A 14,288-nucleotide genomic window follows, 5' to 3' on the forward strand; every position below is an offset into this window, starting at 1 on the left:
GGAAGATGGATTAATATGACTATTTATCACATTTACACACCAACCGCTAGGGTCAAAGATGAAGAAATAGAAGATTTTTATCAGCTGCTGCAGTCTGAAATTCATCGAACATACAATCAAGATGCATTGATAATTACTGGTGATTGGAATGCGAAAGTTGGAAACAAAGAAGAAGAATCATAGTTGGAAAATATGGCCTTAGTTATAGAAACAATGCCAGCGATCGAATGATAGAATTTTACAAGACCAACGACTTCTTCATTGCAAATACCTTCTTTCACCAACATAAATGGTGACTACACACATGAACCTCTCCAGATGGAACACACAGAAATCAAATTGACTATATATGCGGAAAGAGATGATAGAAAAGCTCAATATCATCAGTCAGAACAAGGCCAGGGGCCAACTGTGGAACAGACCATCAATTGTTCATATGTAAGTTCAAGCTGAAACTGAAGAAAATCAGAGCAAGTCCACGAGAGCCAAAATATGCCCTTGAGTATATCCCACCTGAATTTAGAGACTGTCACAAAAATAGATTTGACGCATTGAACGCTAGCGACCAAAGACCAGACAAGTTGTGGGATGACATCAAGGACATCATACATGAAGAAAGCAAGAGGTCATTGAAAAGATAGGAAGGAAAGAAAAGGCCAAGATGGATGTCAGAGGAGACTCTGAAACTTGCTCTGGAACGTCGAGCAGCTAATGCAAAAGGAAGAATTCATGAAGTAAAAGAGCCAAAAGATTTCAAAGGGTGGCTCAAGAAGACAAAGTATTATAATGACATGTGCAAAGAGCTGGAGATGGAAAACCAAAAGGGAAGAACACGCTCGACGTTTCCCAACCTGAAAGAACAGAAGAAAAAATTCAAGCCTCGAGTTGCAATAGTGAAGGATTCTACAGGGAAATATTAAACGATGCAGGAAGCATCAAAAAAAGATGGAAGGAATACACAGAGTCATTATACCAAAAAGAACTAGTCAGTGTTCAACCATTTCAAGAGGTAGCTTATAATCAGGAACCAATGGTACTGAAGGAAGAAGTCCAAGCTTCACTGAAGGAATTGGCGAAAAACAAGGCTCCAGGAATTGATGGAATATCAATTGAGATGTTTCAACAAATAGATGCAGTGTTGGAGGTGCTCACTCGTCTATGCCAAGAAATATGGAAGACAGCTTCCTGGCCAACTGACTGGAAGAAGTCCATATTTATGCCCATTCCCAAGAAAGGTGATCCAACTGAATGTGGAAACTATAGAACAATATCATTAATATCACACATAAGCAAAATTTTGCTAAAGATCATTCAGAATCGGCTGCAGCAATATATCGACAGGGAACTGCCAGAAATTCAGGCCACTTTCAGAAGAGGACACGGAACCGGGGATATCATTGCTGATGTCAGATGGATCCCCGCTGAAAGCAGAGAATATCAGAAGGATGTTTACCTGTGTTTTATTGACTATGCAAAGGCATTCGACTGTGTGGATCATAACACATTATGGATAACATTGTGAAGAATGGGAATTCCAGAACACTTAATTGTGCTCATGAGGAACTTTTACATAGATCAAGAGGCAGTTGTTCGGACAGAACAAGGGGATACTGATTGGTTTAAAGTCAGGAAAGGTGTGTGTCAGGGTTGTAATCTTTTTTTTTTATTCAGTCTGTATGTTGAGCAAATAATATGAGAAGCTGGACTATATGAAGAAGAACAGGGCATCAGGATTGGAGGAAGACTTATTAACAACCTGCATTACATAGATGAAACAACTTTGCTTGCTGAAAGTGAAGAGGACTTGAAGCACTTACTGATGAAGATCAAAGAGCACAGCCTTTGGTAGGGATTGCAACTCAACATAAAGGAAACAAAAATCCTCACAACTGGACCAATGAACAACATCATGATAAACGGAGAAAAGATTGAAGTTGTCAAGGATTTCATTTTACTTGGATCGGCAATCAACACCCATGGAAGCAGCAGTCAAGCAATCAAAAGATGCATTGCATTGGGAAAATCTGCTGCAAAAGACCTCTTTAAAGCATTGAAGAGCTAAGATGTCACTTTGAAGACTAAGGTGTGCCTGACCCAAGCCATGGTATTTTCAATTGCATCATATGTGTTTGAAAGCTGGACAATGAATAAGGAAGACCGAAGAAGAATTTACGCCTTTGAATTGTGGTGTTGGTGAAGAATATTGAATATACCGTGGACTGCCAAAAAAATGAACAAATCTGTCTTAGAAGAAGTACAGCCAGAATGCTCCTTAGAGACAAGGATGGCAAGACCGCGTCTTACACACTTTGCACATGTTTTCAGGAGGGATCGGTCCCTGGAGACATCTTGCTTGGCAGAGTACAGGGTCAGCGGAAAAGAGGAAGACCCTCAACGAGGTGGATTGACTCAGTGGCTGCAACAACGAGCTCAAACATAACAACGATTGTAAGGATGGCGCAGGACCGGGCCATTCTGTCGTGCATAGGGCACCTAACAACAACACCAACATTTAAACACGGGGCCAATTTCTAGGCTCTCTGCTCTATCTCATTGGTCTACTTGATTATCCTCATGCCATTACCACACTACCTTCATTACTACAAGCTATGAGTCAATAGCTAGTACGAAAAGTCCTTCCACTCTGCTTTTCTTCTTCAAGACTATCTTGGATATATTTGATTTTGCCCATGTCAATATAAATTTGAGGATCAGCTTGTTAAGTTCCACAAATAAAGTGCATTGGGATTGCATTGACTGAGTTTAGTTTATGGGCAATTGACATTTATGCAATATTAAATATTGTAGCTTACGAGCATGCCAAATCCCATCAACTTATTTTAATCTGCTTTGGTTTCACCAATGTTGTTGCTGTTGTTAGGTGCCATCGAGTCAGTTCCGACTATAGCGATCCTAGGCACATCAGAACGAAACAATGCCCTGTCCCGTGTCATCCTCACAATTGTTGCTATGCTTGAGCCCATTGTTGCAGCCACTGTGTCAATCCATCTCATTGAGGGTCTTTCTCATTTCTGCTGGCCCTCCTCTTTACCAAGCATGATATCCTTCTCCAGGGACTGATCCCTCCTGACAATATGTCCAAAGAATGTGAGACATAGTCCCACCATCCTTGCTTCTAAGGAGCCTTCTGTTTATAATTCTTCCAAGACAGATTTGTCCATTCTTTTGGCAGTTCATAGTATATTCAATATTCTTCACCAACAGCACAATTCAAAGACATCAATTCTTCTCCAGTCTTCCTGATTCACGGTCCAGCTTTTGCATGCATATGAGGCGATTGAAAACATTATGGCTTAGGTCAGTCGTATCTTAGTCCTCAAGGTGATATCTTTGCTTTTCAACGTTTTAAAGAGGTCTTTTGCAGCAGATTTGCCCAATGCAATATGTCTTTTGATTTCTTGGTAGCTGCTTCCATCAGTGTTCATTGTGGATCCAAGTAAAATGAAATCCTTGACAACATCAATCTTTTCTCCAATTATCATGATCTTGCTTACTGGTCCAGTGGTGAGGATTTTGCTTTTTTTTTATGTTGAAGTGTAATCCATACTGAAGGGTGTGGTCTTTGATCTTCATCAGTAAGAGCTTCAAGTCCCCTTGACTTTCAGTAAGGTTATGTCATCTGCATAACACGTGTTGTTAATGAGTCTTCCTCCAATCCTGATGCCCTGTTCTTCTTCATACAGACCAGCTTCTTGGATTGTTCGCTCATCATACAGATTGAATAGGTATGGTGAAAGGATACAACCCTGACACACACCTTTTCTGACTTTAAACCATGCAGTATCCCCTTGTTCTGTTCAAACGACCATTTCTTGATCTATGTACAAATTCTTCATGAGCACAAGTGCTCTGGAATTCTCATTTTCCACAACATTATCCATAATTTGTTATGATCTACACAGCCGGATGCCTTAGTATAGTCAGTAAAACACAGGTAAACCTCCTTCTGGTATTCTCTGCTTTCAGCCAGGGTTTATCTTACATCAGCAATGATATCCCTGGATCCATCCTCTTCTAAATCCGGCTTGAATTTCTGGCAGTTCCCTGTCAATATACCGCTGCAGCTGCTTTTGAATTATTGTCAGCAAAATTTTGCTCACCATGTGATATTAATGATATTCTTAGATAATTTCAGTATTTGGTGGGATCACCTTTCTTGGGAATAGGCATAAATATGGATCTCTTCCAGTCAGTTTGTCAGGTAGCTGTCTTCCATATTTCTTGGCATAGACAAGTGAGCACTTCCAGTGCTGCATCTATTTGTTGAAACATCTCAGTTGGTATTCCGTCAGTTCCTGGAGCCTTGTTTTTCGCCAATATCTTCAGTGCAGCTTGGACTTCTTCCCTCAGCACCATCAGTTCCTGATCATGTGTTACCTCCTGAAATGGTTGGATGTTGACCAATTATTTTTGGTATAGTGACTCTGAGTATTCCTTCCATCTCCTTTTGATGCTTCCTGCATCTTTTAATAGTCCTTCACTATTTACTGCAGCTCAAGGCTTGAATTTTTATTTCAGTTCTTTCAGCTTGAGAAGTGCTGAACGTGCTCTTAACTTTTGGTTTTCTTTCTCCAGGTCTTCGCACGTGTCATCATAATAGTTTACTTTGTCTTCTCGAGCCACCCTTTGAAATCTTCTTTCAGCTCCTTTACCTCCTCATTTTTTCCTCTTGCTTTAGCTGCTCGATGTTCAAGAGCAAGTTTCAGAATCTCTCCTGACATCCGTTTACGTCTTTTCTTTTTCTCCTGTGTTTCTAATGACCTCTTGCTTTCTTCATGGATGATGTCCTTGATGTCACTCCACAACTCATCTGGTCTTTGGTCATTAGTTTTGGATGCGTCAAATCTGTTCTTGAGATGGTCTCTAAATTCAGGTGGGATGTACTCAAAGTTGTACTTTGCTTCTCATGGACTTGTTCTAATTTCCTTCTTTTTAATTTGAACTTGCATATGAGTAATTGATGGTCAGACCTGAAGTTGGCCCTGGACTTGTTCTGACTGACAATATTGTGCTTTTCCATCGTCTCTTTCCACAGATGTAGTCGGTTAGATTCCTGTGTATTCCATCTGGCGAGGTTCATGTGTATAGATGTCATTTATGTTGGTGAAAATAGATATTTGCAATGAAGAAGTTATTCGTCTTGCAAAATTCAATCATGCAATCTCTGGCATCATTTCTATCACCAAGCCCATGTTTTCCAACCACTGATCTTTCTTTGTTTCCAACTTTTGCATTCCAATCACCAGTAATTACCAGTGCATCTTGATTTCATATTCCATCAATTTCAGACTGCAGAAGCTGGTAAAAATTTTCAGTTTCTTCATCTTTGGCCTTAGTGGTTGGTGTGAAAATTTGAATAATAATTGTATTAACTGGTCTTCCTCGTAGGCATATGGATGCTATCCTATCACTGACAGCATTGTACTTCAGGATAGATCTTGAAATGTTCTTTTTGATGATGAATGCAATGCCATTCCTTTTCAAGTTGTAGTTCCCAGTGTAGTAGACCATATGATTGTCCCATTCAAAATGACAAATTCCAGTCCATTTCAGCTCACTAATCCCTTGGATATCAATCTTTCTAAGTTCCATTTCATTTTTGATGCTTGCAAGTTTTCCTAGATTCATACTTCTCCAGTACTTTTATGTAAAAAATTTTCCCCTATTTGGCCATGGATATTTGCATGCTATTTTTAAATCATATCTCTTTTGAATTTTTATTTTCTGTTTGTTGCTGGTACATAGAAATAAAATCAATTTTATATGTCGATCTCGTTTTCAGTAAACTTTATAAATTCATTTATTAATTTTAATAATTTATCTGTAGCTTACTATGGGTGTTCTACGCACACAATTATATCACCTGTTATTAATGATGGTTTTTATTCTTTGTTCCAGGAAGCACGATAACTATCATTTCTTTCTCTAGCCTAAAGGAGCTGGTTAGGATATCCAGTATAATGTTGAATGTAACTGAAGAGATTGGGCAATATAGTCTTGCTCCCATTTCAATGGAAAGCTTTCAGGATTTCACCATTAAAGCTATTTGTAGCTGCCATTTGTCAGGTTAAGACGTTCCCTTCTATATTGAATGTCAAATTTTATCAAGTGCTTCTCTGAATTTATTGCAATAATATGATTTTCCTCTTTATTCTGTTAAAGTGATGAATAACATTGATTTTCCAGTGTTGAACAACTTTGCATTCCTGGATACAGACAACATGGTTGTGCACTTCTCATCTTTTTTTATATATTACTGAAATAGATTGTTTGAGATATTTGCATATATGTTCATGAATGAGAGTATTATCTATATTTCTTTTCTTATAATGTCTTGTCAGATTTTAATATCAAGATTATCCATGCCTCCTAAAATAACATGGAAAGTGGTCCCTCTTTGCTTTTTCTTCTAGAGTATTTTGTGTAAAATTAGCATTATTTCTTCCTGAAATATTTGATAGAATTCACCAGGAAAGCTGTCTGATCCTGGAAACTTTTCATTGGAAAGGTTTTAAAGTGTAGGTTCCTAAATGAGTATAGGACTTCCGGGTTTTCTATTATAAGGTCAGTTTTGGTAGGTTACATTTTTCTAGTCAGATCTCAACTTTATCAAATTTTCAAATGTATTAAAACAAAGTTGTTGATGATATTACCCCATTCTCTACGCTATGTTTTTAGGATCTCTGCTAATGTCCCCCTTTCATTCCTGACATTGTGCCCTTTCTCCTTTATACATCTTTAATCTTGCCAATTTTACTCATTTTGTAAAATAATTAACTTCTGGTGTAAGTTCTATTACATGCTTGCTTTCTATTTCATACATGACTGCTCTTATCTTTAGCTTTTAAGCACACCATATCAGTTAGTGCTTCTGTCTTTCTCTCTCCTTTCCTGCCTTTGGCACATTGATTGAAAAAATGTGTTATTATACTTTTTGCTTATATTAGCTTGGAAATTGTACATTCTTTTACTCTTTTTTGGTGGCTGCTGACAATACAATGTGTGTTCTTAACGAAAATGATGTTAGTTTACCATAGCATGCATCAATATTCCATTGCTTGTTATGGCTGAATACTCTTCCATGGTAGAAATACCAATACCCAAACCCACTGCTGTTTAGTTGATTCTAACTCACAGCAAACCCATAGAACTGTGTAGAACGGCCCCATGAGATTTCCAAGATGGAAAATCTTTAAGGAAGAAGACTGCCACATCTTTTTCCTGCAGAGCAGCTGGTCGGTTCGAACCATCAACCATTTGATCAGCAGCCAAACATTTAACCACTGCATCACCAGGGCTCCTTATGGTATGAATAGACCAAATATTTGTGTCTCTTCCGTTTTTCCTCCTGTTACCAATTTTTAGTTTCAACACATTGTGGTTGGAGAAGACACTTGGTATGAATTCAATCTCTTTAAAATCATTCAGACTTCTTTTGTGGCCTAACAGTTGGTCTATCCTGGACAATGATCCACGTGCACTTGAGAAGAATGGGTATTCTGCTGTTGCTGGATGCAGACTTTTATAGATGTCTATTAGGCCTGGTTGGTTTGTAATGGTGGTCAAGCCTTCCATTCCTTGCTGGCCTTCTGCCTGCTGCTTCTATCCATATTCAAAGTCAGGTATTGAAGTCTGCAGCTATTACTGTTGAACTCATCTTCATTCTAAAAGGATAGTTTGAGTGGGTATAGAATTCATGTTGGGAATTATTTTGTTAGAGTACATTACAATATTTCATTGACTCTGGTGCCTTGTTTTTTTTTTTTTAACATGGTAAGAAGTCATTTGATGGTCGTAATTTTGCAATTGGTTCATTGAGGTATTATGCCTTTTTTCCTCAGGTTGAGTTGAAGATTTTTCTCTTTATCTGAGTTTTAAAAATTTTGTTTGTTTTTTACTATCTTATGCCTAAGTGTGGTCTTTGCATTAATCCTGCTTTGACTTTACAGGGTTCACAAATCTATGGATTAATGTCTTTCATTAGCTTAGGAAAATATTCAGCCATTATCTCTCCAAATGCTGATTCAAAACTTTCCTCTCTTTCCTCTTTTTTAGGGACTCATACTTCCCATGTGTTAAGTTTTCTCACTATATCTTCTATGTCTCTGACCTCTTTCTGATTTTTCTAACCTTTTTTTCTCTTCATGCTTCGTCATGAATATTTTCTGCGGACTTGCACTCTAAGTCACAAATTCTCCCTTCACCTATTTCTAATCTGCTATTTAACCCACTCAATCACTACTTAATTTTAGTCATTGTAGTTTTTTCCAAATTGTACTTGTGCTTATTTTATAATTTCCATATCTCTGCCAAAATTCTTTTTTTATACAATTTTTATTGTGCTTTAAATGAAAGTTTACAAATCAAGTCAGTCTTTCACACAAGAACTTATATACACCTTGCTACATACTACCAATTACTCTCTCACTAATGGGACAGCCCGCTCCCTCCCTCCACTCTCTCTTTTCGTGTCCATTTCGCCAGCTTCTAACCCCCTCCACCCTCTCATCTCCCCTCCAGGCAGGAGATGCCAACTTAGTCTCAAGTGTCCACCTTGTCCAAAAAGCTCACTCCGCACCAGCATCCCTCTCCAACCCATTGTCCAGTCCGATCCATGTTTGAAGAGCTGCCTTTGGGAATGATTCCTGTCCTGGGCCAACAGAAGGTCTGGGGGCCATGACCACTGGGGTCCATCTATTCTCAGTCAGACCATTAAGTCTGGTCTTTTTATGAGAATTTGGGTTCACAACTCACTGCTCTCCTGCCCTCTCAGGAGTTCTCTGTTGTGTTCCCTGCCAGGGCAGTCATCGGTTGTAGCCGGGCACCATCTAGCTCTTCTGGTATCAGGCTGATGTAGTCTCTTGTTTATGTGGCTTTTTCTGTCTCTTGGGCTCGTAATTACCTTGTGTCCTTGGTGTTCTTCATTCTCCTTTGATCCAGCTGGGCTGAGACTCATTGATGCATCTTAGATGGCCACTTGCTAGCGTTTAAGACCCCAGACACTACTCTTCAAAGTGGAATGCAGAATGTTTTCTTGATAGATTTTATTATGCCAGTTGACTTAGATGTCCCCTGAAACCATGGTCCCCAAACCCCTGTCCCTGCTACACTGGCCTTCAAAGCATTCAGTTTATTCAGGAAGCTTCTTTGATTTTGGTTTAGTCCAGTTGTGCTGACCTCCCTGTATTGTGTGTTATCTTTCCCTTCACCGAAAGTCATTCTTATCTGCTATCTAATTAGTGGGTACCCCTCTCCCAACCTCCCTCCCTCCCTCCCCCCTCTTGTAACCACAAAAGAATGTTTTCTTCTCAGTTTAAACTATTTCTCAAGTTCTTATAATAGTGGTCTTATACAATATTTGTCCTTTTGCAACTGGCTAATTACACTCAGCATAATGCCTTCCAGGTTCCTCCATGTTATGAAATGTTTCACAGATTCCTCTGTTCTTTATCAATGCATAGTATTCCATTGTGTGGATATACCATAATTTATTTATCCGTTCATCCGTTGATGGGCACTTTGGTTGCTTCCATCTTTTTGCTGTTGTAAACAGTGCTGCAATAAACATGGGTGTGCATGTATCTGTTCATGTAAAGGCTCTTATTTCTCTAGGATATATTCCGAGGAGTGGGATTGCTGGGTCACAACTCTAGCTTTTTAAGGAAGTGCCAAATCGATTTCCAAAGTGGTTGTACCATTTCACATTCCCACCAGCAGTGTATAAGTGTTCCAATCCCTCCACAGCCTCTCCAACATTTGTTATTTTGCGTTTTTTGGATTAATGCCAGCTTTTTGTTGAAGTGAGATGAAATCTCATTGTCTATTCTAGAGAAAGTTCCATGTGCACTAGAAAAGAAAGTATACTTGGTTGCTGTTGGCTGGAGTGTTCTGTATATGTCTATGAGGTCAAGTTGGTTGATTCTGGCATTTAGATCTTCCATGTCTTTATTTTGGGTGGGTGTCTTGATTAAGCTTCTTTCTGGATGTCCTGTCCTTCACCGAAAGTGGTGTGTTGAAGACTCCTACTATTATTGTGGAGCTGTCTATTTCACTTTTCAATGCTGATAGAGTTTGTTTTACGTATCTTGTAGCCCTGTCTTTGGGTGCATAAATATTTAATATGGTTATATCTTCTTGGTATATTGTCCCTTTAATCGTTATATACTGTCCTTCCTTATCCTTTATGATGGATTTAACTTTAAAGTCTATTTTGTCAGATATTAATATTGCTACTCCTGCTCTTTTTTGATTGTTGTTTGCATGGTATATATTTTTTCATCCTTTGAGTTTTAGTTTGTGTCTCTAAGTCTAAGGCATATCTCTTGTAGGAAGCGTATAGATGGATCATGTTTTTAATCCATTCTGCCACTCTCTGTCTCTTTGTTGGTGGATTTAGCCCATTTACATTCAGCATAATTATGGATAGGTATGAACTGAGTGCTATCGTTTTGATGTCTTTTTTTTTGCGTGTTGTTGACGGCTTCTTTTTCCCACATAATTTTATGTGCTGAATAGATTATCTTTATATATTGTCCTTTCTTCATATTCGTTGTTGTTAATTTTGTTTCTGCTCAGTCTCTATTTTTTTCTTGTATTTTACTTTGATGAGTAGGATAGTTTGTCTCTTTTGTGGTTACCTTGTTATTTACCCCTATTTTTATAAGTTTAAAACTAACTTTTCTTTCTTTGTATCTCCCTGTCTTCCTTTCCATATGGGAGATCTATGATTACATTTCTTAGTCCCTGTTTATTGTTTTAATGTTGTCTTCTTGTATATAATAACATTGCTGTTACCCTGTTTTGAGCTTTTTTTTAATGATCTTGCTTTGTTTTCTCGATTTCCCTGTCTGGGTTGACTTCTGATTGCTCTGCCCAGTGTTCTAGTCTTGGGTTGATACCTAATATTATTGATTTTCTAACCAAAGAACTCCCTTTAGTATTTCTTGTAGTTTTGGTTTTGTTTTTTACAAATTCCCTCAGCTTGTGTTTATCTGGAAAGGTCCTAATTTCACCTTCATTTATAAGAGACTGTTTTGCTGGATATGTGATTCTTGGCTGGCAATCTTTTTCCTTCAATTTTTTAAATAGGTCATCCCATTGCCTTCTTGCCTGCATGGTTTCTGCTGAGTAGTCCCAGCTTATCTTATTGACTCTCCCTTGTAGGTGACTTTTCTTTTATGTCTAGCTGCTCTTAAAATTCTCTCTTTATCTTTGGGTTTGGCAAGTTTGATTATAATATGTCTTGGTGACTTTCTTTTAATGTCTATTTTATGTGGAGTTCAATGAGCATCTTGGATAGATATCGTCTCATCTTTCACGATGTCAGGGAAGTTTTCTGCCAACAAATCTTCAGCAATTCTCTTTGTATTTTCTGTTATCCCTCTCTGTTCTGGTACTCCAATCACTCATCTGATTGCAGCAGGGGGTCACGCTCTGAACAAGGCAAGGTGCTGAGAACCGACCCTTGAGTGTCTCTGAGGAAAGCATGTCCCTGTTCGCTACAGCACACAGGTGAGTGGGTTCTGCAGAGGAACCATGGACACCCAATGTTTTTGACTGTAAGGACTGAGTGCTACCAGTTATCCTTGGACAACTGTCGCAGGTGGCTGGGTAACCTGAGTGGAGCTACCAGTTCTTAGGTCCCTGGTGTGGGTAGGTGTGGAACTTGTTAAATAGGCAAAGCAATGTCAAACATCAAACACCCACCTCTCCACCACACAGCTGAAACTGTTGGAGCCTGCCAGCAAGGACCTATTCTTCTGAAATACGCCTACACAGGTCCATGCAGAAGGGAAAGGTGCTCAAAGTCCACAGACTGTTTATGCCTGGACAGGAGCCACTTCTGTCCTGAGCTCCCCCGGTTACTGGAGCTGGCAAATTAACCTTTCCCCCAAATACAAATTTTCTCCTTCTCCAAGCCCGGGAGGATGGCTCTAGGCACTCAACAGTGCCTATCTCAGGCCCAGGGATTCAACTGCTAAAGCCAGCTTGGGAGAAGGGGGCGCGGTAAAATATACACAAGTACTTAACTTCTGCTGAGAGCACTGTTCTTCTCCGGTTCCAGATGTGTGAGTGGGCTGTGTGGCTGGCTGCTTCTTCCTGAGGAAACTGCTGCTGAACACTAGTACGAGCCCACTGCAGCGGCTCTGGGAATGGTGCCTGAGGGCTCCCCGAGATTCAGGTCTGGTAACTCCTCTCTCCTTCTGAAGCATCTCTTCCTCCCCCTGCCCCCTGTTCATTTTCTAAGCTTGCCTTTGATGCTCACGGCTGCCAGGTTGTCATAAATATACTCGTTTCACTTGTTTTTTGGGGTCTTTGTCGTAAAGAGGGCTCACCGGAAGCATCTGTCTATTCTGCCATCTTGGTTCCACCCTGCTAAAATTCTTAATGTTTTCATTTATTCTCCCAAACATAAAGTTTTAGTTATTTCAAAATCTATGTTTGCTAACTCCAAAGCCTGACAACTCTGTGATTTTTTTCTATTATCCTTTGTTTCTGTTCTTTTAATTCATATTGCCTTAACTCCTCAATTATTAAATTGTCTGCCTTCTATTGCTTATGCAAAATTTTTATAGAAAAAACCTGAAGCCTGAGATTAGGTGTCTTCCTCTTGATAAACTATGTTGTATTTTTTTTCAAGGTATCAGAGGTACTAGCACTCAGAACTCACCTTAATCCAATTTCAGTGATTGAAATGATTAGAAGCTGAGCTGCAGACCTATTCCTTATTTAAACTTAGCCCTTGGATGAAATTTTGGTGGTCTTTAGTAACCATCTGCTTTCACCATCTACTCCAAAAGACATGAAAAACTCACTGCTTAGCCACCTGACCTCTCAGACTCCCTCTTTAAAACTGACTTATACCTCCAAGGATATAAGACATGGTTTCAAAGCTGGGCTCACCTCTCTGGTCTTCTGTGAGCTCTTTTCAAGTAATTATTCACCAAATCATTAACTGTCTTATGGCTTGAATCAGATGTTATTGTTCAGGTTTCTAATAGTCATCACTGGGAAGTGTAGTCTGGCTTACCTAATCCAATATTACTGTAAGTGGAATTTCCTATCCTAGTCTCAGGGCCCAGGACCATGCCAACACTGAAAACTGGCAATGCTTCAGTGGTCTCTTTGCGTGAGTTTGTGCTAGCTGGATTTGAGGGCGGGCTGAAGATCCAGGTCCTGCTCTTTGCTGTATTCTTGACCCTCTATATGGTGACTGTACTGGGGAACCTCACAATGATCGTGGTCATCACACTGGATGCCCGCCTCCATTCCCCAATGTACTTTTTCCTTAAGAACCTCTCCTTCCTGGACCTCTGCTACTCCTCCGTCATTGCTCCCAAGGCCCTTTCAGACTTCTTCTCCTCAAGAAAAATCATCACCTTTGCTGGCTGTGCCACCCAACTCTTCTTCTTTGCTCTACTGGTCACCACTGATGGTTTACTTCTGGGTGTCATGGCCTATGACCGCTTCATGGCCATCTGCAACCCCCTGCGCTACCCAGTCACCATGTGCCCCTCAGCCTGCACCCGCCTGGTACTGGGCACCTACTGTGGAGGCTGCTTCAATTCCATTGTGCAGACCAGCCTCGCTCTCCGTGTGCCATTCTGCAGCTCCAACCACATCAACCACTACTTCTGTGACTTGCCTTCTCTGCTCCGGATCGCCTGTGCCAACACAGCCCTCAATGAACTGGTCATGTTTGGCATCTGTGGGCTGATCATTGTGGGTGTGACATGTGTGGTTCTTGTCTCCTATGGCTATATCACAGTGACCATCCTGAGGATGCGTTCAGCAGCTGGGCGCCACAAGGTCTTCTCAACATGTGGTTCCCACATGACTGTAGTGACTCTCTTTGTTGGGACTGTCTTTGTGATGTATGCCCATCCAGGAGCCATTGAGTCCATGGAGCAGGGCAAGGTGGTCTCCATCTTCTACACCCTGGTCATCCCCATGCTCAACCCCCTCATATACAGTCTGCGGAACAAGGATGTAAAGGAAGCCCTAAAGAGGTTGGGTCAGAAACATGCAGCTACATGAAGGGGGCAGCCAGGGAGAGATGGAGAACTCAGCGAAAGGAGAGCCTTTTGGTTGGGGTGGATCAGGAAATTCCTTCCATTGTTCTTTCCTGCATTCAATCAACTTTTATTTAAAGCACACTATGTAGTATTTGTCAACTACTTGGAAAAGATGCATATGACAATGTTCTTGTCCTCTAAGAACCAGCAGTCCAATGGAGCAAAAATAATAAAATTTATTGTTTGTAACTT

At 40.0% G+C, this 14,288-nt stretch overlaps 1 protein-coding gene across 1 annotated transcript; it reads left to right on the forward strand.

Annotated features, from left to right (window-relative positions):
• The first annotated feature begins 13,107 nt into the window (after positions 1–13,107).
• On the forward strand, positions 13,108–14,058 carry LOC126078267 (olfactory receptor 12-like). The gene has a single exon (XM_049888600.1). It carries the CDS (start codon positions 13,108–13,110, stop codon positions 14,056–14,058), a length of 951 nt encoding a protein of 316 aa, XP_049744557.1.
• The last annotated feature ends 230 nt before the right edge of the window (positions 14,059–14,288 follow it).

This window comes from Elephas maximus, chromosome 6 (assembly GCF_024166365.1).
Source record: "Elephas maximus indicus isolate mEleMax1 chromosome 6, mEleMax1 primary haplotype, whole genome shotgun sequence".
NCBI lineage: Eukaryota > Metazoa > Chordata > Mammalia > Proboscidea > Elephantidae > Elephas > Elephas maximus.

Bases quoted from the DNA above. Each gene is read 5' to 3' on its own strand.
- LOC126078267 (XM_049888600.1), top strand. From the start codon at position 13,108: ATGCCAACACTGAAAACTGGCAATGCTTCAGTGGTCTCTTTGCGTGAG.